This window comes from Eubalaena glacialis, chromosome 1 (genome assembly GCF_028564815.1).
Source record: "Eubalaena glacialis isolate mEubGla1 chromosome 1, mEubGla1.1.hap2.+ XY, whole genome shotgun sequence".
In the NCBI taxonomy this organism is placed as follows: domain Eukaryota; kingdom Metazoa; phylum Chordata; class Mammalia; order Artiodactyla; family Balaenidae; genus Eubalaena; species Eubalaena glacialis.
Genome location: NC_083716.1, coordinates 161,110,755 through 161,137,993, shown reverse-complemented (window position 1 = coordinate 161,137,993; position 27,239 = coordinate 161,110,755). Strand labels below are relative to the sequence as shown.

General features: G+C 37.7%; 1 protein-coding gene across 1 annotated transcript in view; it reads left to right on the top strand.

Annotated features, from left to right (window-relative positions):
- The window catches only part of NEB (nebulin), a 229,620-nt gene that overhangs the window by 44,849 nt on the left and 157,532 nt on the right, over window positions 1-27,239 (top strand). The window contains exons 26-45 of the mRNA XM_061183866.1: window positions 6-212; window positions 2,366-2,470; window positions 3,223-3,330; window positions 5,089-5,400; window positions 6,394-6,600; window positions 8,434-8,538; window positions 10,050-10,157; window positions 11,112-11,423; window positions 11,999-12,205; window positions 12,681-12,785; window positions 12,969-13,076; window positions 13,737-14,048; window positions 15,193-15,399; window positions 18,192-18,296; window positions 19,706-19,813; window positions 21,301-21,612; window positions 21,739-21,945; window positions 22,332-22,436; window positions 23,445-23,552; window positions 26,884-27,195. Coding sequence (XP_061039849.1) covers window positions 6-212; window positions 2,366-2,470; window positions 3,223-3,330; window positions 5,089-5,400; window positions 6,394-6,600; window positions 8,434-8,538; window positions 10,050-10,157; window positions 11,112-11,423; window positions 11,999-12,205; window positions 12,681-12,785; window positions 12,969-13,076; window positions 13,737-14,048; window positions 15,193-15,399; window positions 18,192-18,296; window positions 19,706-19,813; window positions 21,301-21,612; window positions 21,739-21,945; window positions 22,332-22,436; window positions 23,445-23,552; window positions 26,884-27,195 — 3,660 coding nt within the window. The remainder of the gene's footprint in view (window positions 1-5; window positions 213-2,365; window positions 2,471-3,222; window positions 3,331-5,088; window positions 5,401-6,393; window positions 6,601-8,433; window positions 8,539-10,049; window positions 10,158-11,111; window positions 11,424-11,998; window positions 12,206-12,680; window positions 12,786-12,968; window positions 13,077-13,736; window positions 14,049-15,192; window positions 15,400-18,191; window positions 18,297-19,705; window positions 19,814-21,300; window positions 21,613-21,738; window positions 21,946-22,331; window positions 22,437-23,444; window positions 23,553-26,883; window positions 27,196-27,239) is intronic.

Below are 27,239 nucleotides of genomic sequence, written 5' to 3'. Positions count from 1 at the left end.
TGTAGAATGTCTATAAGGAAGACTACAACACCTGGATGAAAGGCATAGGCTGGATACCTATTGGCAGTCTGGAGGTAGAAAAAGTTAAAAAGGCAGGTGATGCCCTGAATGAAAAGAAGTACAGGCAACATCCAGACACCCTCAAATTTACCAGCATCGTGGACTCCCCAGTTATGGTCCAGGCAAAACAGAACACACAGCAAGTCAGTGATGTGAGTACAACAAAACAGAGGGTGCAAAAGGATGGAGGGAGGCTTCAAAAGATCAGCTCATCATTTTTATTATCTGAGCCTAATATCTTTTCCTTTTAAAATTATTATTTTATTTCATTTAAAAATAATAATTACAATTATTTTTAGCTTGGGCACTAACATTTTCTATTTTTTTTTTCTATCTTGCTTTTTACCTTCCTTTTAAAAATGTCTTCATTTTTAACTGCCTATAAATACTGTGTTATTGGATAAAGTATTTGAGAAAGTGCAAAAAGTTCTACCCTAGAACAACACACACACAAACAAAACTTAAGCTTAAATCCCATACACCTTATTGTGGCAAATGCATCATATTCAATTCTATATTAAGTTGCTCATATTTGCTTTTCATATATAAAATATTAGTACAGGGAAATAATACACATGAGTAGATGATTTCTCTCCTCAGAATTCATCATACACAATTATTATACAGACTTTTCTTTACTTATGTCTTGGAGGAGATTAGTATATTGTTTGCCTGCCTGTCCATGAGCAATGTATACGCTCTGGCTAAAGACAGCTCTCAAGGAAAATTTGGTGTATGAAAGAGCTAAAGGGACACCAAAAACATTCATTCATTAATTCATTGAATGAATGTTTTTGAACACCTTCCATGTGCCAGGGACTATATTATGTGCTGATGGTATAAAGATGAAACAGACGAGGATGAATGGGATACAGGACAAGAGTATAAGACAAAGACATGGATAGAAACAGCATCATCATATGAAGAGACGAATGCTACAGGAGAGGCATGTGCTAAGTAAGTATAAGAGGAGAGGGTAACTGCCTGCCAGAGCTTCCCTGGCAAATGAGGGAAGGCTGCATTACTGGCAAAAGGAAAAACATAATGACAGTCAAGAAGTAATGAATGGAAGGACAGTGAAGGATGAAGGATTCAGGATTGTAATCCTTCAAGACCTGATTATTGAGGGTCTTGAATGTTAATTTATACTCTGGACATTATGGGGTAGGTAACAGGAAGTACTGAAGATTTTTAATCCATGGAGTTGCATTATCAGGTCTGTGTTTTAAAAGATAATTGGCAAAAAATGCAGAGAATATATTGGAAAGGGGAGAGATTGAAGGCAAGGAGATAAATTAGAAAGCTGCTACAGAAATTCAACAGAAGCCTTATTTGGACCTAACTCAGGCTATAGCAGTGGGAAAGGAGATGTTTAGAAGGTAAAATTAACGAGATTCTCTGAATGCTTAGATGTGGTTTCTAAAGGCAGTGAGGAAGTGAAGATAGCTCTTGGATTCCTAGAAGAAATTATTTAGTATTTGGAGATTCATTTAGATATCAGCCATTTCAGATTTTACTTGTGATACATGCACACGAGTTTACATATGGTATTCCACACAGACATGCCTGGGAAATGGAGGTATATATGATAAATGACCATCAAGAGATTAAAAATCTACTTGGGATTCCGATTCTGTTTTAGTTTTAGAAACTGAGCAATTTCTTTCTTTTTCATTACCAAGAGGAGGATACAGTATGATTTCTACCCCATGCACTTTGGTGTCTTTCAGACATCTTTAAAATGGCAAAATAGGGTAAATATGAAGTGGTAAACCTTTTGCGTAGGCTGGATTTACATATAAGCACCTTTATATTATGAGGAAATTATTATGTGCTTTTACTGATACAATTATAATTGGAAAGTTTTTAGGGGAATTGAAAGACTCATTCTAACTACCTCTTTCTCTCTAAGAATAAAAAACCAAAAAAAAAAAAAAAAAAAAAAACAACCAAGACTTTAAGAACTATTAACTCCACTAGCAAAAATGACCTTTTCTGGCTTTAGTGAATTCTGTTATCCATTTTAGGGTTTCACATTTGAACTCATTTTTTATTCATCTCTGGCAAGCAAAGATTTCTATTTTCTTAGGATTTTTTTCTCTCTATTTTAATACAGAGTTTTTGGGTCTTCCTTAAGATAATGAGATTCTTGAGTTTCTTAAAATAGGAAGATGGCTTTGATAATTTTAAGTAATAGAAATTGTGGGGGATTATGCTAGGAATAACTTCTTTAAGCCTGTAATTAATGTATTTTCCTTTTTGTACCATCCATAATGCATTTTATTTTTGTGACTATGTGTTGCAGATCTTATACAAAGCTAAAGGAGAAGATGTGAAACATAAATATACGATGGGTCCTGATGTTCCTCAATTTCTCCAGGCCAAGTGCAATGCTTACAATATAAGTGATGTAAGTAGGGTTTTTGATGGGGTGTGAAATCCAGACCTGATGATAAAATAATAGAATTTTAGAGCATGACAGGGCTTTGACAACTTAGGTCAATTTTCTCCATAGCCCCCATTAGAGCATATCCCATGATGATGGTTCTGTACCTCTTGAGTCGGCCTTTTCAAGTGTAGGACAACTCTAAAGGGTATAGCATTCTTCTTTGTGTCAAGCTCAACACATATTCCTCTAGTTTTCCTAGTTCTGCACATGGAGGAAGTTTTTATCCTCCAGAAAAATAAGGATAAATGAAATCCCCCCCCCCTTTTTTTTTTTTAACAACAACCCTAAAATTTCTAAAGCTAACCACCAGGTCTTTCCTGGACCTTCCTTTCATAAGATTGAACTTCATTTTCTCCAGTTGGTTCTCACATACTGTGGTTTCCAGAACCTTTATTATTCTCCTCTGGATCCACTCCAGTTTCTCAATTTCCCTCTTCAATATATGCCCAAACCAGACTTTGGTGAATGGTTAGTACAGAGTCTAATAATTTTATGCTATACAATTTTATGTATGATGTTTTGCTAATGTGACTTCTTTTTTTTAAATTGAAGTATAGTTGATTTACCATTAATGTGACTTCTTAAAACTGTGTGCTATAGGAGATTCTTCTAGCTTCTATCTGGAAAAGAACAAAGCAATCCCAGCTGTTGAGGAATCAGTGTAGCTGATTACCCCACAGCATGCTGACATCCTTTTTCCTTTTCCATCGCAGGTCTGTTATAAACAGGACTGGCATGATTTAATAGCCAAGGGCAACAATGTGCTGGGTGACGCTATACCCATCACTGCAGCCAAAGCATCAAGAAACATTGCCAGTGACGTGAGTAAAAATTTTAGGTGAAATCTGGGTGATTGTCTTTTTCACAAAGTAATCACACGGGTGCTTGTTAAAATGATACCACATTGAAAACAGTATGTTGAATTAATGACATTTAAATTCTCCACAAAATATTGTTTTGAAAACCTGTCACTTTTTCAATGTTTTGTGATTCTTGTCAGTTGACCCCACTTGGTAGAGCTGTCATAAATCTGACAGTGGCTTTCTCTCCTGATTCATAGCCCAAATTACCTTCCCTGACACATTTCCCTGACAGCCCACATTTATTTTCAGGGAGAATACCCCACCTGACGCTAACACGTTAAAGTCAGATGACTGCCTGCATTATAATTGTATTAAGAAGATTGAAAAAATGTTAAATAAAATGTACAGATTTTATAAACCAAATGGGAAAAAGCCCACTTTTCTAGAATATAATTTTGATTTATTTCATCTGTAATAGAAAAAGTATACACTTATACTTCTTCTCATCATTGAAAAATAAAATTTTCCAAAAGCACGCACACCCCATAGATTTCACTGTCACACACTATTCCAGAGGCTACACTCTTCATCTGAGACAAGAAAAGAAAGAAACCACGTGTACAGACCATGTGGAAGATAGGGTGTAAGAATTCTACAGCCTTCCATGTAGGGATGGTACTGAAAATGTGTTCCTCAAAGCTTTGCACATCACTCTGAAATACATTTCTAGTTTAAGGAGAAAGTGACAGTCTAAAATATGACATTATCATTTTTATTTTTAGCCCTTACACAGAACTTTTTCTAACATGCCTAGAAATTACTTGATAATTCTTTTGCCTGCTAAACTCTTGTTTATAAATTGGTGCTTAAATGGCAGGAGCAGAGTGTCTTCAGAGTTTGGGTGGATTTGAATTCTCTTACATAAAAATTGAGGTTTTTATCTGTTACCTACTGTATAGCTCAGTCTATACCCCATTGCTGATCTCAGCGGTGAGAGACCTTGGACCGCAGAGCTTTTGCAGTCAGGCTTTTACTGATGAGGAAAGGTCTCGGTGGTTCCTGCCCTTATTATATAGTTCCTTAATTCATCTGCAGCTGCTTCAGCAGTGAGCTTGGAGAGTAGCTGCTGAGAAATGGGGTTGGGTGAAAGCCTAGCTACCTGCCAAAGAAGAGGTTTTTTTTTTTTTTTTAAACCATATTAGGTCAACTGAGACAACAAACATAGTAATATTTTCCATACCCCACCCCAAAGAGATCTGAGTATAAACGTCTTGCATGTACAGTTCTTTAGAGTTTCTTCTGCATCTGTTGTGTACATATCCTGGGCCAATCAGAATCGAAAACAGAAGTATTTCTAGTATTCTGTGATGTGAACTAACATGTTGGATTAGGAAAATTCACATCCCTGGAAAACCAAGAGATATATTTGGAATGTAGTCTTATATTTTGGAATATGTTATGTTTATATTAAGTGTGAAAACTTAATAGAGTTGGCTCTATATAAAGTTCCACATGCAAATCATCTATAGCATTTGTAGCAAAGAAAAGAAACTGCTCCTGAATTTATCATGATACCCATTTATAACCCAGCAGTGTTGGAAATAAATGCTTTCAGTCTAAACTTCCTGGGGTTGGGGGACGTGGGGTGTGGACTGTATTTCTTGTACAGTCTTCCAGAAAGTCACAATATTCTGAATGCCTTTGTGTGTGAATATAATCGCTCCACCTAATGTTCCCAATGCTTAGGACTTTGCTAACCAAATTCTGCCTCCACAGTATAAATACAAGGAAGCTTACGAGAAGGCAAAGGGAAAGCATGTGGGTTTTAGAAGCCTCCAGGATGATCCTAAGCTCGTCCACTATATGAATGTGGCAAAGTTACAGTCTGATCGTGAATACAAGAAGAACTATGAAAACACCAAAACCAGCTACCATACCCCTGGGGACATGGTTAGCATTACAGCTGCAAAGATGGCCCAGGATGTTGCCACCAACATCAACTACAAGCAGCCGATACATCACTACACATACCTACCTGATGCCCTGAGTCTTGAGCATACCAGGAATGTGAATCAAATTCAGAGTGATGTGAGTATGTATAACATTATAGACCTAGAGATGCTGGTACTGAACAGATGATCATTTCTTCCTATTTTAGTAGACTTCACAATACAATAAGGTATTTGAAAAATGCACTTTAAAATATACAGTCATCACTGAAAGAGTAACAAAGGCATGGTAGACACGCTGTGTTTTACTAGCTTTCTGTGCTTCTATTGCAATCATTGATATTATCTTTATTAACTTATGGATCAAAGATAAAGCCATGTTCTACTAAGTACATAAGCCACCCTGGTTCTCAACAAAAAGAAATGTTTGCTCCTGGTGGGCCTGCTTCAACGGCAATATGTATAATGCAAAATAGGAGCATTCTCTATTCTTTCTGAATTCAGGAAAGTTCTTTTTTTTTTTTCTTCTATTTTTGAACTCAAGGTCACACTCTCATGCATGTAAATCTATGTAACGAGTCATCTAAAATGAACCAGGAGGGCTTTGTGATTACAGCATGACTCATGGAGAGCTGCATGGGGGAGGGTGTTTAATATTCAGAGCATTTCCTGCTGCAGGAGCCAGGTTTTTGTAAGAACCATCCTTGGTAAAGGGGAAAAATTCTGTTCCTTTATTGTTGCTCAATGAGAATGTCTCTCTCCATCTGAGATGGAGGAGCCCAGGTGGACGGTGTGGGTGAAATTCAAAAGTTGTGGAGATTTCAGTGAAATCAAAAGGAAAGCCCAATTTATTGTCAAAAGAGACAATTTTTTTTTTTTAGCAGTACCCGTGGAAATATGTGGCCTACATTCTCTCCTGGAATGTTAATGCACTCTAACAACAGAACTGCTTTTTCTTATGACCAAATTCTGAGTAAGAAGCTCTGTGGCAGAGATAACCAAAAGCTCCAGTATAGACACAAGCATGCTGACAGGTTGCTCTTCATTCCCCCCTGGATAGAATTACAGATTCCAGAAACAGCTCTTGAGTATGCACTAGGATATCTCCTCATCTGAGATTACTCTTTTACAGAATGTATATAAAGATGAGTACAACAACTTCTTCAAGGGCGTTGGATGGATCCCTTTTGGTTCTCTGGAGGTTGAGAAGGCCAAGAAAGCAGGCGATGCATTAAATGAGAGAAAGTACCGACAGCACCCAGATACCATCAAGTTCACAAGTGTGCCTGATTCCATGGGCATGGTTTTGGCTCAGCACAACACAAAGCAGCTAAGTGATGTAAGTGGTTTTCCTTCAAACAGTTTTGACCATGAATAACCCCATGACCAGTTACTCTACAATCCTTCTTAATTCAATTCATGAGTATGCATCTATGTTAGCAAATCATCTGCTTTCAGAGGTATATTCAAAAGGTTTTACTTTTGAAGCAACTTGGGACTTAAGAAGAACAGGGAGGAGAGAAGGACGATGTTCCAAGTTTGCTTTGTTTTCCAAATGTAGAGAGTCTGTGTTATTTATAAGCAGACCCCTACACTATACATATGATATAAAATTATTTCTATTATAATCTGTGACCTTGTCTGAATTGCAAACCAAGATATTTATTGCTCTGAGTTGCAAGAGTTCTACCTAGCCAGATGAGGGGAAGGCTAATGTCCTAATCCCCTTGCAAAATCAATAGGGCGATATTCTAAGAGAGAGAGACGCCTCTGGGGAAGAGTTAAGCAGTTTGCTTTCGGAGTCATCCAGAGTCTTTTCTGAGCCCAGGTCTATCTGGACCCTTTTTCTTAGTCAGAGGCTAATTACAATGCTCAGTGCTTCACCTCATTTGATAATTTCAGAGTTCTAAGATACCTCCCCCAGAAAGAGTGTGGTAAGTAAAAAACACAGAAGAGAGGACTTTTTGTGTCTTTAGCCCCAGATATTCGAAGGTGGGGAATGCATTCTTTGGTTCAGATTTGAGGGTTTTCTGGATTTTATTTCTCAGACCAGTCCCACATTACCGCAGATGTTTCAAGATTAATTCTATTCTAGTGGTACTAAATGGTGTAGATTGTTCTGATTTCTTTTGTACTGACCGAGGTGTCACTTCTCCCTGTGTTTTTCCAGTTAGCTAGGAAAACCCTAAACTCACTATATTAAGTCTTCCTCATCCCAATAAATGCCATCAACATCTACCTAGTTACTCAAGCCTGAAACCTGGCAGTCACCATTGACACCTCCCCGTGTGAACCCCCTCATCCAACGCATCTACTGAGTTAGCCTCCCAAATCTCTCAGCCATCCTGTTGGAGCACGTCTCTGTCTTTCAGCTGCCACCAACCCTAGTTCTGGCCTCCATATCTCACGTGGACAACTGTAATAATCCATTACCTGGACTTCCTGCCTGGGGTCACATTAAAACCAAAAAGACTGTCTTAAGACATAAATCAAATCATGTCCTTCTTATACTTAAAACCCCTTAGTAACTTCTCTTTGAACTCAAAGTAAAATCTAAACTGTTAACTTGGTTGAAAAGGCCCTCAGCTCTGTGGCCCTGCCCCCCTCCTATCTAATCCTCCTGGGACCCCGCTCAGCACATTCCAGCCCAGTGACCTTCAGTCCCTCAAGCTGGCCATGCCTCTTCTAGACCCAGGACCCTGAATGCTCTTCTTCTGCCCGGACCCTTCCCTTTTCTTCAAGTTTGGGTGTAAATGTTACCTTTTTAGAGAGCCTTTGCTGACCCCCCACCCTGACCCTGTTCATTTCTTTCCTAAATTTATTTTATTTACAACACATCACGAATTCTAGCTCTATCTTACAGTTTATGTGCTATTCTCTGTTTCCTCTATTGGACTATAAGCTCCAAGAGGACAGTTCTGCCTTTTTCTTTTTAACCACTTTAAACACAGAACCTACCATGCTGCCTATTGATCAGACTGCTGTCCAATAAATATGGGTGGAATGAGCAATGAATACGTCTGCCAACACTCCCTCTGTGTGATAATATAGCTAATTGCCTTATAAATGGAAAAACACAAACGATAGTCTTCCTTTTTAAAGGAACATGTGCTAGATGAAACTTACATTATGTTAGCTAATACAATTTGCACGCTGCCTCCTTTGTTTTTAGTTTAACTACAAGGTGGAGGGAGAGAAACGGAAGCACAAGTACACTATGGACCCTGATGTACCGCAGTTTATTCAAGCCAAGGTCAATGCCTTCAACATCAGTGATGTGAGTATTTGGCCTGGTGCCCGTCTAGTATTGCTTACATGGGCCTCTCCTTTCCAGTTCTGTATAACTCTAGCACTGGGAATTTTAGGGGGAGCAAACTGAGTGTGGACCCTTTGAGTCTTTGATGGAGGAGGTCATTGAGAGGACGTGATTGCCAGGTGACCCTTGAGCTGGACCTGGGCAATTGGAGGCTCCTCACCCCCTCCCGTCCTTGGAATGTAAGTTCTGCCCACTGTTCCCACAGTGGGAGCCATTTTCAAGGACACAGCCTTGAGAGACCAATGTGTTGTTGAGACCACTTGCACTGAATCCACTTGAGGCCTAAATAAACTTGTAAGGTTCTGGCAGGCGGGTGTGAAGATCTACTTGGCTTGTGACTGCCCAAGACAACCCTCGAATGTAAGTTCCCTTGTTTATTAAGCCTGCCGCCTACCAAGCTGGAGTGGTCAGCCTGTTTTTTCAGTCTCTCCTTGCCCTCCATGTACGGGGACCAATTTGCGAACCAACAGTCTCCAGATTGGATCCTTATCATAGAATATGAGACTAGAGGCTACCATACATTTCACTTAATGCAGACTTTTCCCAACTGTGGGCTATGACTCATTAGTGGGTTATAAGATCAATCTAGTAGGTTGTGTTCCTTTTTTTAAAAAGTAAAACAAAATGGGGCAGAGAGGATTGGAAAATACAGGAATGCATAGTCTGTAGTAAGGATAAGTATTGCTATTTCTATAACTTTTGTTTCAGTTATTTGTTAAACTTCTAAACTTCTAAAAAAGTTTACCATGATTTTCTTTAGAAACTCTTCTTTGTATGTGACTAGCATCTCTCTAATTGGTGGCGATGTTTAAATTTACTATTATGAATTATTTCCTTTTGCTTTTAAAGCAGATTGGTAAATTCTAATTTAAAGACATAATCCAACCTGGATAAAATTGTTCATTTCTTAAAAGATGATTTAGTCATTCTTCCTAACATTTTAGGCTCTCTTTTATCTCCAAATAAACATTTTTTAAAGTACTCATTTCTATGCTTTTGGTTTATTTAAAACTTTTTCCTGCATTTATAAGTAATATTTAAACATTAATGTTAATTAAAGCTGGGTGGTACTACATCTGAACTTTTAATTTTAGTACCCACATCTTTCTGTAAGTTTAAAATGTTTCATTATAAAAAATACAAGAAAATAAAAGCATTACATATGCTTATTATAGAAAAATTGGAAAATATAGAAAATTATGAAAAAATTAAAATCTTCTGTTATCCCACATTCAAAGTAATACCTTTCCATTGCTTTTTTTAATGCACACATATACATTTTTTACAGCAGTTGAGATCATACTGTGTATGTAGTTTACTGATTTTTTTTTTAAAAAGAATAATAGATTTCTAAAAGATGAACTAATAGAAAGGGATATATTATGACATGTTTTATAAGAAAGATTTTGGTTTCCTGTTTCATTCCTCTTTTAATTATGTCAGATAATAAAATAATCTTTCCTTTTTTCAAGGCTAATTATAAAGCAGATTGGAAGAAAACCCTTGCTAAGGGCTATGATTTGAGACCAGATGCCATTCCAATTGTTGCTGCAAAAAGTTCAAGGAATATTGCTAGCAATGTAAGTCTAATTTGAAAGTAGTAAACTCTCTTTATATTTAAAAAACATTTACATGGTGTATGAGGTTATATGAGCTATATTAGGAAGCAAATAAAAAATGGTAGTATAAAAATAATTCCTAATATCTTATGTACCAATGATTTTTTTATCTTAAAAATATTTAAAAACTCAGTAAGTTGTTATAAAGAAGATTTTTTTTAACTGTCAAACACATGGAATTCTCATTAGTATTATTATTATGAACTTGAAAACTGCTTTTTATTTGGATTTTGTTAAGAAAAAAGCCTTGGTATACTAAAATATTACTAAATCAAAAAAGTCTCCCAGTATTTTAAAAGAATACAATTTTTTGATAATATAATTTCCATAAAGAAAAAAATCTGGTGAAATATGGAAAACCAGGAAGAATTATATATTAAACGACAGCATTTCAGTTACCTGCTTACTTATTTACTTAATTAATTACTTTTTATAAATTAAGTTATATTTTCTTTAGGAATTGATATACCTTGATAGAGTAGAAACTCATTCATTTGGAGTCCAATATACTAATTTTTATAATGTCTTTGCTGCAAGTTACTCAGGATTATGCAAATACTTTATAAGTAATGCAAATTAATCATAGAAACAGATAATAAAAACTATGTACACCAAATGCTTAATAAACTTTTCAGGAACCTTTGATCGTATTCAAAGAATCCACTTATGAATAATTTAGATATAAACTACAATTTATTCCATCCTTAATTATCCCCAGAGCAGATCTCAAGACCATCCATCCAGTGGAAATATTTTGCTAGTTGTTTACTTAAAAATACTAAAAAACTTAGGTGTTACCTAGATTCAGACTGAATTTGGCTATTGCTTAATTTGTGATATAAATTCAATTTAACACTTTAGTATTTCATACAATCTACCCTATCAAACTTCCGTCTGCCCTTCTTTTTCATATAGTTCAAATATAAGGAGGCCTATGAGAAAGCCAAAGGCAAACAAATTGGATTTCTCAGTCTTCAGGATGATCCTAAACTGGTTCACTACATGAATGTAGCCAAAATACAGTCAGATCGTGAGTACAAAAAGGGCTATGAAGCCAGCAAGACCAAGTATCACACCCCCTTGGATATGTTCAGTGTGACAGCAGCCAAGAAATCTCAGGAGGTCGCCACCAACACCAACTACAGACAACCCTTCCACCACTACACCCTGCTGCCTGATGCCTTGAACATGGAGCATTCCAGGAACGCGATGCAGATTCAAAGTGATGTATGTAGCAGTCATGAGATTGTCAGCATAAAATTAGTTATCCATTTCTAGCTGATGGCTAAGAAGAACTAGAAATCGGCAATTCCATTTACTCCATCCTAAACCCGGTTGGACTCACTGTAATTAGGGATCCTCTCCAGAATTTGGAGTTTTAGGATTTCACTCATTTGAACTATATATATAGTTTTCTTTAGTTATTATGTATATATATACTTTAACTTTGGAAGTTAGACCCAATATATGTTGTATTCTGTGAAAGACTAACAGGTCCAAATGGGTGCTATATAATATCCCTTCCAGTGCAAAATTCTGTTAACGTTCCCCCCAAGAAAGTTAAATTTTTAAAGGAATTATTGGGTCAGGATTTTCTATTCAAAACCACTTTGAATACAATCACTTTTATAATTAATTTTTCTCTGAAGGATGGTAGGGAATAAAAAGCAGGTTATTCTCCCAGTCCCCCCGTCCTTTTTTTTTTTTTTTTTTCCTCTTTTTGAAAATGAGCAAATCATCTGGTCAAAGAAACCCAAGCCCTGACTCTTTCTGAAACGAGAATTTCCTTTTTCGTTGTGAAGAACCTGTACAAATCCGACTTCACCAACTGGATGAAAGGGATCGGCTGGGTGCCCATAGAGTCACTGGAGGTGGAGAAGGCAAAGAAAGCAGGAGAGATTCTTAGCGAGAAGAAGTACCGCCAGCACCCTGAGAAGCTAAAGTTCACGTACGCCATGGACACATTGGAACAAGCACTAAACAGAAGTAACAAACAGATTATGAACAAGGTAAGAACTCACCTGCTGGCCTCAGCCTCAGAACCACTGCAGTGCTCAGACCATTGAACCAGGCAGTGCCACTTTGACCTTCATCAGCGTTTTCATCTTTCTGATGGTCGTGGTCATGGCGGTGGTGGTAGGAGGGGGCAGGCTATAACCGTCATCGTGTCTAGAGAGCTCCCACTTATACCAACCCCAGGCTGTCTGTCAACCTCATGCTGAGTGTGTGCTAGAACCACAAAACTCTATGTAATGTGTGGTTGGAGCAAGATAGCCTTTGTTGTTTCAGTGGAAGAGGGCTCCCTTGTTTGATGATTTTTAAAATCATGTGTCCAGTCTCATCAGCCCATCTTCTTGCTATTTCATTCATTTTCCAATATCAGATTTAACCTCTTCTACCATGGAGATGTGAGTCTCTTCCTCTTGATAGCACATTGTAGATTTGTCCTGCTGTACAGTCATGTGCCTGCCTTTCTTGTTGTAGAGACTCTACAGTGAAAAATGGAACAAAGACAAGACCACCATTCATGTCATGCCTGATACTCCAGACATTTTACTCTCCAGAGTCAACCAAATCACCATGAGTGATGTGAGTAGATTAACAACAACAACAAAGATGCAGGGAGCGGGGGGGTGGCAGGGGGAGGGAAGAGTTTGAAGGGAACTAATAGTTGTGGAATATCTGTCTTCCACATGACAACCACTTTAAAATTAGGGTCCCCATTCTAACGTGACTAACAAGATGCTGATGTTTTTCTACTTCATCATTTAGAAACTGTACAAAGCTGGCTGGGAAGAAGAAAAGAAGAAAGGATATGACCTGAGGCCTGATGCCATCCCAATAAAGGCTGCAAGAGCCTCCAGAGACATTGCCAGTGATGTAAATGCTTCCACTGATGCTTATTTAGTCTAAACAAGAAAAAGAGCAAATGAGCCAAGCTCATGTGTATGCAGGAGCTGTAATCAGCTCTGTCCAGTGTTGGTGGGACCACTGTCCCATGTAACACACAAGACACCTCCCTTCCCCCAGTCCAAGGATGCTCTAATTATTTGTTCATCATTCAATGTAAAAAGTGACAGGGTCTTGTTAAAATAAGTTACTTTTAGAGTGCTTAAATTGTTTATGGGCAGTTCCTAGCAAACATAGGGATGTGATCTATGCACTTTACCCAGAAGATCCATTACCAAGCTCTTTCCTGAATGTAGAGGTGCACCATGAAAAGTGGTGCCTGCAGCCTTTTCCGCTGGTTACATAGCAGAGTGGGAAAAGCTGCTTTCTAAATAACCCTAAAACAACTTATTTACACATCACTTTAACTCTGAGATGATTTTTTTCCCTCATGGACTCAAGTCTGTCAAGAAATTTGAAGTAAAAATATTTTGCTCCCAGTCCTCCCACCCCACCAACAACTCCTCCCTTTGTAAGTTTAGAGTAGCTCTAAAACCCTACACCTATGACAAAGCTAACGGCACGTAGTTAATTATATTTTGTTCTCTTTCTTTCACTATCTTCATCACCATGTTTCTTTTCCATCCACAGTACAAGTACAGGCAAGCCTATGAACAAGCCAAAGGGAAACACATTGGCTTCCGGAGCCTAGAGGACGACCCCAAGTTGGTGCACTTCATGCAAGTGGCCAAGATGCAGTCAGACCGGGAGTACAAGAAGGCGTACGAGAAATCCAAGACATCCTTCCACACCCCGGTGGACATGCTCAGCATGGTGGCAGCCAAGAAGTCTCAGGAAGTGGCCACCAACACCAACTACAGGAACGTGATCCATACCTACAACATGCTTCCTGATGCCATGAGCTTTGAATTGGCCAAAAACATGATGCAGATTCAAAGTGATGTACGTGACAGCCACAACATTTGCAGAGCATTTACTTTGGATAATAAGCAAATCATGAAAGACCATAAGTAATGACATTTTGAAAATCCTGAAAGAAATTCATATGTAATTTCCCAATGAGGTGTTTCATTTTTTACCTTAGATTGAGTTTATTTTTTTAACACAAAAGGGATGAACCCTATCTATTATTGTTGTGAGCATTACTGGATGCTAATCAGCAATAACACATGAAATTTGGTTTCAGAAAGAATGTGTTGAAGGAAATATATCTAGCAGAGAGAGTCAGAAGTATAAAGAGTTCCTGATTAAGGAGTAAGAGGTAAAACAGAAAGTCAGGTAACTTGAGAGCTACTGTCCCTCACTCCCAACCAGCTTTCATTTCCAGCTTTATAATTGCCTATCTTACTTACTGATGAAATAGTAAGGAGGTGATGGCTGAAACAGCTATTAGAATAAATGTGAGGAAGGCACAGAGAGTATAAAGCCAAGAATTCAGCTATAGAGGCCCTTTGGTGGCTAGGGAAAGTGAATATAAATTATGAACCAAATGCAGGCCATGCTGAGCCTATATTTCTCTTTGGAAATGTAAGAGATGAGCTATAGCTGGGGAGGTACATAAGTACCCAAATGAAAGCAACCATGGTACAGTTATAGGGGGAAATGTATGATTTGAGGGGAAAAAAATGAAATTTGCACAAAGTATCAATGAGGTTTCTGGCATACCCAAAGGAGTTGTAACCATGGTGGCTGCTCAAAGGCTTATAGCAAAAGAGAGAAATGGAGTCCTCTAAGTCTTCTATTAACCAAGGGGACTTGGGGATTTTTGTAAGAAAGTTAGTCCAGCATGGTCACCTTTCTTGAGATAGTAGTCACATGGTAGATTGATCTATTTGGTATTTCTTAGCACTTTTTCTTTATGAAGGCATTGAGAGAAGCAAATAAATCACAAAGATATTGCTGCTTGTTTTAAATTCCTCATGCAAGGAAATGTAAAAAAAAAAATAAAGTTTAGGGATAAAAGTAATTAAAGTTGAATATACTATCGGTTGAAAACTGAAGTGGAACTTATGGAATATTAAATACCCACTCATGGTTCTTGGAAGATTTGGTTTCTTCTCATCCTCGAACTTTTCCTCTTTTGCAGAATCAGTACAAAGCTGACTATGCTGACTACATGAAGGGCATTGGATGGCTCCCTCTGGGCTCCCTGGAGGCTGAGAAAAACAAGAAAGCCATGGAGATTATCAGTGAAAAGAAGTACCGCCAACACCCAGACACTTTGAAGTATTCCACCTTGATGGACTCAGTGAACATGGTTTTGGCCAAGAATAACGCAAAAATTATGAACGAAGTAAGTCTTTCAATAATGTAGTGTTTCATAAGCATCAGGAATAAGCCAGGCATATCTTACATTTAATCTACAGGTTTTGATAACAGTTTTACAGCATCATAATTAATGTTCCCTCTACCTTGAAAAAGGGTCTTGTAGTTAAACAAACAAACAAAAAAGATAGAAATCAGTCCTAATAAGTGCCCTCTCCAAATGCTCAATGAACCACCCTACCTAATGGACATAACAAAATAAGTATGGACTCTTTTCTTTCAATGCAGATCTTGAAAATGAGTCCCATTTGTCTAAGGCAAAGTTAGTAGAAGCTCATTATGCTGAATCAGTAGACTGTAGGGCTGATAACAGCTGGGTGTTGCAGCCCACCCCTGCTTCCTTGCTCTTTTGATGGAATAAAAGAAAACTCCTAGATTACATGGCTGTAGCAGCATTCTGAGCCAAGACCTTCTCTGGGCAATGCTGAGAGCGATAGCTCTCCACCAGTAGTTCACTGGATCATTAATGACTCCAGCCTTTAGAAAAGCCTTACTCTAGTTTGACATAATTAGCCATAATTTGATTTCAGGACCAACAAGTACATCACCCTTGGACATCTGTTTTTAAGTTTCAAATAATAAAATAATTGCAACAACATTGGTTATATTTTGTGGATCATAATTAGAAATGCCATTGATTAACCAAAAAGGGGAAAAATAATTTGGACCTGAACATGAAACGATTGCAGAAAATGATGTAGAAAGATAGAGCTGTATTACGCTAAGTCTCTGAGTAAATCCTCTGGAGTCTTCTGCGAAAGAATTTTGTCAAGAAGACCGACCCCTTTGAAAGGGACTTGTTGACACAAGGCAAAAATCTCCGTGCCCCTTTTAAGACTTAGAATTTAAACTACCACAAACATACATTTACTTTTTAAATATTAAATTAAGCCTTTCATTTTTTCAATGTTAAAGATTACCATTTTAAAATAATCATGCCAAGATGAGAATCACAGAAATAGCAAATGCTAACACTGAGAGATATCTTGGTGGTCATCAGGTTGAATCCCTTCATTGCAGAGTTGAGGAAAGTGTGGCCCAGAGAGGCAAGGCACCTCCCTTAAAGACACACAGCAGGTCAATGACCTGGTCTGGACTAGAACCAGTACTCTAATGACTAACTATTGCTCTTTCCATTAGAATTGTGCTTCCAAAACTATAATCACTAGCCACATGTGATGACAAATCTCAATTAATTCAAATTAAATAATATTAATAATTTGTTCTTCATTCACATTAGCTACATTTCAAATGACTGATAGCCCCGTGTGGCTAGGAACTATCGTGTTGATGACACAGATGACAGAACAGATGACACAGAACATTTTCATCATTGCATCGTTCTGTTGGATTGCGCTGGTCTTGATCAGAAGTCAGAAAATTAGTTTTTGTAAATAAAATTTTATAGTAACACAGCCACAGCTATTCATTTGCATATCATCTGTGGCCGCTTTTGCACTGCAACAGCAGAGCTGAGTAGTTAATAACAGAGATTCTGTGGCCCACAAAGCCTAACATTATTTACTATCTGGCTCTTTACGTTTACTGACCCCTGATCTAGAAGAAGACTCTAGCAGAAGTTTTGGTTTTGTTTTTTAATCAAACCTGGCTAAAACAAAGAGATAGCATTTTTCACCTATAAGATTTGCAAAGATTAAAAAAGTTGTGTGATATACAGTATTGGAAAGGGAGTTAATGTAAACTTCTAATCAACAGTTTTTGTTAATATTTGTTAAAATTAAAACTTCAGTTGCCCAGTACCCTTCAGAAATCCTCATGTATGTGCAAAGATATACACACATACATACACACGGTAATATTTTTTGCAGGTTAGGGTCACCAAAAAGAGATGCTGAGATGGAATTTGGAGTACAGGGTATTTTTCAGGTATCAGTACCAGTGAGGGGAGGACTGGCAAGAGGGGTCCGACTGTGATGCCAACCCTACAAAGCCTATGCCAGTGCCCCAGAGGGCTCTTGAGTATATACGGCCCGCCGGAAGTGTCCTGAACTGGGTGGAATGGCCAGGCCTTGGTACCGCCACTCTGATGAGTAACTGGATGGCCACCAGGGAAGAGTGTGCTCTTGAGTGAGGCAACAAAACCTTGAAGCAAGTGACAATTTGGAGGCTGTCTGCCAATAGTTGCTGCGACCAGTCCTCCCTTGAATGAGTGTCTGGATTGTACATCTCCAGGCCCACCACAAAGATCATGGCATCATTGCTTATAGTAGAAAAAAACTGGAAACAACAAATTAAATGTCTATCAATGGAGAACTGGTTAAATCAATTGGGTTACACTTCTTCATGGAATACTGCACAGCTCTTTAAATGAATGAAGTAAATTATTAAGAGGGCTAAAGGATGTCTAACCTATAATATTACGTAAAACAAGATGTAAAACATGTTTTATATAACCTCATTTATATTAAAAAAAGGACTATATGTGGACTTTAATATGCATAGAAAATTTTAGGATGGAGATGCTATATCCAGGCTATAAAATAGGAAGGCAGGACATTTTACTTTCCATCTTACATCCTCTCCACTGTCTTGTTTGAATGAGCACCTTTTTCCTTTAAATTTTTAAAAGATAAGAGCCGGCTAATAAAAATACATAAAATATTGATATTTGTGTACAATAATATATATGTACTAAGTGACTTCCTTTAAAACTTTTAAATACTAACTTCCACTGGTTTTTTCTTCTCTTTTCTTTCCTTTCTTCCTTCCTTCCTTTTTTTTTTTTTTTTTTCTTTCCAGCACCTCTACAAACAAGCATGGGAGGCTGACAAGACCAAAGTCCACATCATGTCTGATATCCCCCAGATTATTCTGGCAAAGGCAAATACAATTAATATGAGTGATGTGAGTATAATTCCTCCAGTTGTCATCTTTCTTTCCTACCTATTTGAACCAATAAAAACAAATTAACTAATTAATGTCTCGATTTTGAGAATGACTGTTTTGACAATGAGTGGGAACCCACAAATGAGAATCTTTCTAATCTTGCTTTGCTAAGAGTAGGAGTAGGGCTGTTGATGGGACAGCAGTTAGGAATTCGAAGGGCAGTTGGATTTTGTTCTAGGAGTAGGTACTTCTTATCAAACTAAGAGAAGTAAAAAGAATGGTTTAGAGCCCAGGATAAGAGATAAAGAAAGAGTGAATCCCAGGACTTTCTTAAAGAGTCCCTCTACCAAGCTTTTGAAATGATTCTAAAGAGGCAGTCTTGGGAAAAGTTAAATGGAAAGGGAAGAATAACATTTTGAAGAATTTAGGTCAAGCCCCGTAAGGAATGTGCAACACTTACTGTTAGAAACTGCATAGGTGTTTTATTTCACTTCCTTCCTCATCCTAACCAGTTGCCAGGAAACCCTCAAATCCTACCAGTTTTTTTAAAAAAAGATTTATTTATTATTTATTTATTTATAATAAATGCCGCATCGTGTCTTAGTTGCGGCACGCGGGATCTTCATTGAGGCGTGCGGGATCTTCATTGCAGCACACGGGCTTCTCTCTGGTTGTGGCGTGCAGTTTTCTCTTCTCTAGTTGTGGCATGCAGGCTCCAGGGCAGGTGGGCTCTGTAGCTGTGGCACATGGGTTCCAGAGTGCATGGGCTCTGTAGTTTTGCCACTTGCAGGCTCTCTAGTTGAGGTGCACGGGCTCAGTAGTTGTGGCATGCGGGCTTAGTTGCCCCGCGGCATGTGGGATCTTAGTTCCCTGACCAGGGATCGAACCCGGGTCCCCTGAATTGGAAGGTGGATTCTTTACCACTGGACCACTAGGGAAGTCCCCCTACCAGTTTTTTTTCTTTTGTTTGTTTGAATTACACAGGGATTTGGAATTGTTGACTTCTTTTTGGATTGTAGTATCCACACAATTATATACATAAAAGTGTCAATTGCAAAACAGTGAAGTCTTTTGATGTAAGAACATGGCTATTTTGTATTCTTCTCTTGACTCTTATTTGACAAAATGCATCAGTAAGAATCTACTGGGCTTTCACATTTTTAAAAAGCATATTTACAACCTAATAGAGACCAGTAGCTCTTACTTTTTCTGGTGGTTTTTTGAAGATGTTTTAATTTGTAATAGATTTTGTTTTCAAACACAGTTATGTTACTTGTGAGAGCACTTAGCCCTTGAACCACCAGTGAAGCATTCTGCTGAAAGATTAAAAAAAAAAAAAAAGATGCTGCAGTGCCAGTTTACTCTTTTAAAATAAACCCAGACTTTCCTATTTAGAAGAAAACTATTTCCTTTGCCTCTCTTTCCAGAAACTCTACAAACTTTCTTTGGAAGAGTCTAAAAAGAAAGGCTATGATCTCAGAACTGATGCCATTCCTATCAAAGCTGCCAAAGCCTCAAGAGATATTGCAAGCGATGTAAGTCTGAAGGAAAGCGGTCACCTGACTGGGGGTTTCTAATCTACCAAAATAATAAGGGCTGAGTTCTAGAAACACTGAGTGAATAAAATATGAGAAAGAAAGCATGCCTGCTAACAATAGTCCCATTCTGTTCTGTGAATGCTTCTTAGCCTTGCTCTTGTGTTTTCTCTGGTATTCTGAAAAAACAGAATGCCAGCCACATTATGACCACCTTTGTACTCCATCACCAAGGCTATGGCCGGTAGAAATCCAAAGCCCTTCACTAAGTTTTCTTAAGACTTGTGTTGTTCTTGCCTCCTGCCTCTTAGGCTCTGTCTTCCTAACAGGATGTCCCAGGAAGTGGTGTGCTGGGGGTCCCGATCTTTTGTGCTCATGATAGCTGATTATTAAATAATCATGAATTTTGCAAACCTTCTCATAATAGTTTAATAGTTTAATAGTTGTTAAACTATTGGTAGCTTGATATCAACCATAATGGGAGTACTTATACCACAGAAATTGGCAAACACTACAAATTAGGGCTTTTTTCCCCCAGAGAGCTGGTGTGCCAACACACCGTTGCCATAACGCATCATCTTTATGAAACTCAATTCTTTCATTTGGTTGTTTCCACAAGAAATCCACTCACAGTGAACATTTAATGATTTGGGGGTAATGAGAGGAGCGCATTCAGAGCACTCGTTCCTTAGCCATCCCCCAGGTCTACTTTCTCTTTCCTCTTCCACCTCTGCTCTTCATTTTTCCTACCTACCCATCCCTATCCCACTCCTACATTGTCCTGAGAACTCCAGACTTCTCCCTCTATTGTGCTGGAGTCATTTGGCTCTCCCAGCTCCTAACCCCTAACTTGTACACCCGAACCCACAAGAGATAAGCAGAATAAGAAGTTTTCCATGCATCAGGATCTCCCCATGAAAGAGGGAACTTGGTGATAAATAGTAAAATTTCTTCCCCATTATACCAGAGTAGAGAGTCTTAAAAGAAAAAAAGCTCCACAAATATAAAGCTGCCCTAAAATTATACTGTGTATCTCATAACTAAGCCTCTTCTCATCAGTGAAAGACTGGCTGAATGATTTTTCAGGGCAACATTAAACTGCTTAGAACATTCTGCTTTTTTCTCTCTCATTTGCTGTACACTTATTACCTACTAAATGTTCTTTAACAACAGTGTATGTGTGAAAATCTGGGTGGTGTATCATCACAAGATCCATGTTCTAAGCTTTAATGACTTTAGCAAGTCACTCACCCCTCTGGCCTCAGCTTACTGTTCTCTAAAATGGGGGCAGTAACAATAACTTTGCTGTCTACCTCACAAGGTATAGTTGTGATGATCAACTTACACAAATAAATGTGAAAAAAGTGTTTTGTGAACTGTAGAATTCTATAAAAGTATCCCTTTTTATGAAATACAGAATATTGACACTAGAATGATTTCTGGTCAAGGGAATTGCTCTGAATAAATATTCAAATTTTTCTTCACAGTATAAATACAAACACAATTATGAAAAGGAGAGGGGGAAGATGGTTGGTTTCCGCAGTCTTGAGGATGATCCCAAATTAGTCCATTCCATGCAAGTGGCCAAGATGCAATCTGATCGGGAGTACAAGAAAAGCTATGAGAAAACCAAGACCAGCTACCACACCCCTGCCGACATGCTCAGTGTCACGGCCGCCAAGGATGCCCAAGCCAACATCACCAACACCAACTACAAGCACCTGATTCACAGTTACTTCCTCCCTCCAGACTCCATGAACATCCAGCTGTCCAAGAATATGAATCACATACAGAGTGATGTAAGGCTCTCTTCTTTCTGAGTGATGGTTGCATTCTTAGCATGAGAAGGGAGATTACAGGCTCCTGTGCCAAGTTTTGTATCTAAATTGATAAGGTAAAGTAGAATGTGCTTCTTCTCTTTATAGAATGTATATAAGCAGGACTACAATGAATGGTTCAAAGGGCTTGGCTGGAGTCCAGCTGGTTCTCTAGAAGTGGAGAAGGCCAAGAAAGCAACTGAAAATGCCAGTGATCAGAAATACCGCCAGCACCCTAGCAACTTCCAGTTTAAGAAGCTGAATGACTCCATGGACATGGTTCTTGCCAAGCAGAATACGCATACCATGAACAAGGTAGACAGAACAGCTATCCTTCCTTGTAGCTCCCAGCCAGACAGGGCTAGCAGTCTCTGGTTCTTGTTTGGGAAATTTAATTTGGGCCCACCACTTCTTTGCAGTGGCAAACAGTACCAGAGCACTCCCCTACACCATTTTCTTCTGCTCCCTACCTCTTATTTTTATTTTACTTGCCCTTCTAATTAAGTTAGAAATTATTTGTTCTTTTAAATTATTTTTTTAAGTCTGAGTTTATTTTTGGTGTCTTTTCTGAATCATATACTACTTTAGTTACTAAATTAATCTAATTCAAATTGAGTGCATTCAAATATTGTTATATTTTTTCTTTCTTGTTTGTCCTAAAAACTTATTAAATTTTAAATGTATGCTTTTTAACTTTCTAGTACCTATACACCGTTGATTGGAACAAAGATAAAACCAAGATTCATGTGATGCCAGATACACCAGATATTTTACAAGCCAAGCAAAATCAAACACAGTACAGTCAGGTAAAGCTACATAAAAATTTTGCTTGAAACTAATTGAACGTTTTAAATGATGTCATGGTATATAATTGATGTAAATGCTGAAGCAGTGGAAATGAAGGACTCAAACTGGTTAGCGTAGGGATGTTGCAGTTTATGGTGGTTTAAAGCAAGCGCTTCGGCTGTGATTATATATCCCATGGAGTAGGCATTGTGCCTGTTTTGTTTATTTCAGTATTCATTGTGCGTGGCGCAGTATAGAAAATTGATAAATAGCTGTTGAAAGAAAAAATTGCTGTTGAAAGAAAAAATTGCACCAAACAGACCTGGTATGAGCTTTGGCTTTGCCATTTATGAATTGTGTAATATTGGGTCTAAACCTTAGTTTCCTCATCCCTAAAACTGGGACCATAAAAGTGCCTATGACGTTGAATTGCTGTGAGGACCAAATGAGAAATTCCATGAAGGGCTTTCATCACAGCGCCTGGCACATAATAAGCACTGGATGACCTTCAGCTATTTTTATTATTGTCCAGTTTTAACATATGTACATCCGTTCAATGAATTTGATTCAAAAAGATTAACTTATTTATTGCACTTTACAAAAGGCATTTCATTATCTATTACTTTTATCATTTAGATAATTAAAATATGTTACCTGACCCTTTTTTTTAAAATCAATTTAACATCTGTAATCAAAATAGTGAACCTAGACTGTACTTAACTGCAAAGGGAATCTACCTAATATACTTGATATGACCATATTGTGTCTGAACAGAAAAGGACGTGATCAACTACACTACCAAGGAGGTGGGGAGTGAGTCTCAGAGGCAAAAAAAAAAAAGAAGCCAGATCATGTGATGCTAAGTCATTGCTCTATTAAACAGCTTGCTTTGTTTTTATCCATATCTTTAGAGATAAGATAGATGATGTTAAAATCTGATGTCTACTCTTTAGGTACACTTTTGTTCAATAATCTGTTTGGGTTTTAATATACACTGAATAATGCTAAATAATTTCTTTAATTTTCAGAAACTCTATAAACTTGGATGGGAAGAAGCTTTGAAGAAAGGCTATGATCTCCCAGTTGATGCAATTTCTGTACAATTGGCCAAAGCTTCAAGAGACATTGCTAGTGATGTAAGTATTGTTTGACTTCTATGAGGATACACTGTTATCTGAATCCAGTACCTTAATGCTGGTAATGATTTTCACAGATAGGCCCTAACTTTCAAAATGTAATGCCGTCCCCTTCATCTTCTCCTACCCTCTTCACTTACCCCAAATTCGCTCTTGTTTCTCACTGATTGAATATCAAAAAAGGGGCTGCCTGGACAGAGACTGAGCCAGAGGACCTACAAGATGCATTACACTAAGACATGATGTTTCTAGACATTACAGAAGAACCAGAGATTTCCGTTTTCCCCTGCTTGCTTGCAAATAATTTTCCTGGCTTCTATTTGTCTATTTTAGACAAATTCAAAGTGCCAGATAATAAATAACCTCAACAACCTAATGTTAATAGATTTTTCTTTGCACATATTTAAAATTAGCTTCCAATTCTTTTTATTCAGTCCATCCTTGCATTTACACAATTATAATAAATTGGCTCAGGGTATAGAAAATACAGAAAGTGGCAGGAATTTAGGTTTAAGATCCAGAGGACTTAACTTTCCCCTGGGTATCTGGTCAAAAGTTCATAAAACAAGGATATTCACTCTCCAAGGCAACTTCTTCTGTTTTTTTTTTTTGGCCGCACACAGTTTGTAGGATCTTAGTTCCCCGACCAGGCATTGAACCCCAGGCCATGGCAGTGACAGTGCCGAGTCCTAACCACTGGACAACCAGGGAACTCCCAAGGCAACTTCTATTTATGATTGGAAAGGGTAGTAAATTTGGTAAATAAACTGGATATAGTTCCTATTGATCAATTAAATTTTTATAAGTATTCAACTTAGATATTCTGCAAACACTAAAACATATAATTTTGTTAACCCCAAAAATTAAGCACCAAAAATTCAGAGAACTTTGGTTATAGAGAATAAATTATCAGAATTTCATAGGGAAGCACAACCTCTTAATCAAAATCTTTGAAACAAAGCAAAACAAGGATTTGGTTTGGAGAGAAAGCGTGTCTAAAGGCAGAATCTGACATAAAGAAGATGTGGTACATATATGCAATGGAATATTACTCAGTCACAAAAAAGAATGAAATAATGCCATTTGCAGCAAAGACCTAGAGATTGTCATACTGAGTGAAGTAAGTCAAACAGAGAAGGAGAAATATCATATGATATCGCTTATATGAGGAATCTAAAAAGAAATGATACAAATGAACGTATTTATAAAACAGAAACGGACTCACAGACTTAGAGAATGAACTTATGGTTACTGGGGGGAAGGGGGGAGGGAAGGGATAGTTAGGGAGTTTGGGATTGACATGTACAGACTGCTGTTTTTAAAATGGATAACCAAAAAAGACCTACTGTTTAGCACAGGGAACTCTGCTCAATGTTATGTGGTAGCCTGGATGGGAGTGCAGTCTGGGCAAGAATGGATACATGTTTATGTATGGACGAGTCGCTTTGCTGTGCACCTGAAACTATCACAACTTTCTTAATGAGCTATACTCCAATATTAAAAAGATTAAAAAAAAAATAAAGACAGAATCTGACAATAAATTCTAAGAATATAAGGGAAGTTTCTCTCTAATTCAGTTAATCTGTGGCACTCCAGAAGTGTTGAGAATTAATTAGATGGCGTGTTATTACCCACCCTCCGGCTTGCAGGTCAATACTTCATTAAAATGAATAGATGTGGTAATGAACCTAAAGCAGTAGTGATGCTTGAACGGTCCCCAGAAAGTAAACTCATTTTCATTTAATGTTAGTGCTCCCCAAGAGGTAAAGATAGTTTAGGAAATGAAATTGTGTCAATACTTTCCTAACAACATAATATTTGATAGTACCTAATTTCTTTTCACGTAAATCTGTTAGAAACTTTTGAAATCTTACCCTAAAATTAAATTACCTATAAATGAACTTCCCACCATTGTAGAGATTGTATCTCCTCTCAGTTTCAAATGGTTCTTGTATCTATACAATCTAAGGAGAGTAGAGCTATTTTTTATGAGTACTCAATTTAATAAGTTAGAATCATAGAATTTAGAGTTAGAAGATAACTTAAAGGTTATTTAATCTAATCTCCCACTCAGCATCCTACCTTCTCTCCATTCCAACTGGTCTCTGGATACTGACAAACATAAGAATTTTTGTGTCCTTCAGGGCAGGTTGTTTCCTTGCTGGACCATCTCTAATTGACGTTATCTATTTCCTTATTTCGAACATGTTACTGATCAGCCCTAGGTCTGTGTTTTAGAACACCACAAAAGTAGCATATTTCCTCTTTCACCTGATACCCCTTCAAACATTTCAAGTTTCTTTCTTATTCTCCTTTGGTTTTAACTTTATAGGTCCTTCAGTCCTCTGATCATTCCACTTGTGATTTATTCTATTTTTTCAAAACCCCTCTCAAGATAGAGTGCCTCAAAACTCGGTGTTGTTTTCCTGTTTCAGGTCAGGCCAAGCAAATGAGCTTCTGATTTGCCTTTATCTGTACCCCTACAGAATCTCTTACAAAAATCTACTTTTTTAAAAGCAACTTTGTCAGATTGCCCACATTGAGCTTATAATCCACGTAAACTCTTGAGTATTTTTAGTAGACATAACCATGAAGCTGGGTGTCAAGAGAAGGTAGAACCTACTTCTGTGAAGTGTAATGTATGTTCAGCATCTGGTATCAAGTAAATGCTATTATTCCTCTCATTATTATTATCCCTCTTGTCATTGTCATCCAACAATAATGCAGTTTTTCCCAATTGAATCTAAATACTAGATTTCACTACTAATTTCTTACATTTATGTAGTTCGTTTTGACCTATCTTGGCAATATGTTGAGATCTTGTGGAATTTTGTTTCTAATTTAACATGTTTAGCTGTTTTTATGTGCATGAAGATATGGATCCCGAACAGGCCAAGTTTATGTGACATAATTATATGGCAAACCACTAAAAAACCCTGCTGCTTAATAAATTAATCTACACTATTAGTCCTGTTCATCAAGTCCTGAATCTTCCCAATTTTTTTTTTTTTGCCATTCAGCCATACTTTTCCATCATTCCCATAAGGATATCACAAGAGCTTTATCAAATGCTACCCTAGAGTCAGCATACACAATGTCTAGCACATCCCAATATATATTTCTAACTCTAGTTGAATTTAATTTCTCATCATAACCTGTCCTGATACTCAGCTACATTATGTTTTTTTGGAAGCTTCCACTTAAGTTTTCACATTTCTTATTAAGTTAAATGAAATTCTCAGTTTTGGAAAACAAACATGCAAACAAAGCAAACTGAGTTTAACTTGCCCTGTGTTTATGTTAATAAGAGAACTATTTTCTCCGATTTCAGTTTAAATATAAACAAGGCTACCGCAAGCAAGTCGGCCACCATATTGGATTCCGGAGTCTGCAAGATGATCCAAAGCTTGTGTTGTCCATGAACGTAGCCAAAATGCAGAGTGAAAGGGAATACAAGAAGGACTTTGAGAAGTGGAAGACCAAGTTCAGCAGCCCAGTGGACATGTTGGGAGTGGTGCTGGCCAAGAAGTGCCAGACTTTGGTCAGTGACATAGACTACAAGAATTACCTGCACCAGTGGACCTGCCTGCCCGACCAGAGTGACGTTGTTCAAGCTAAAAAGGTTTATGAACTACAGAGTGAGGTCAGTTTCTACTAAATCTCATAGTTTATGTAGTACTTCATATC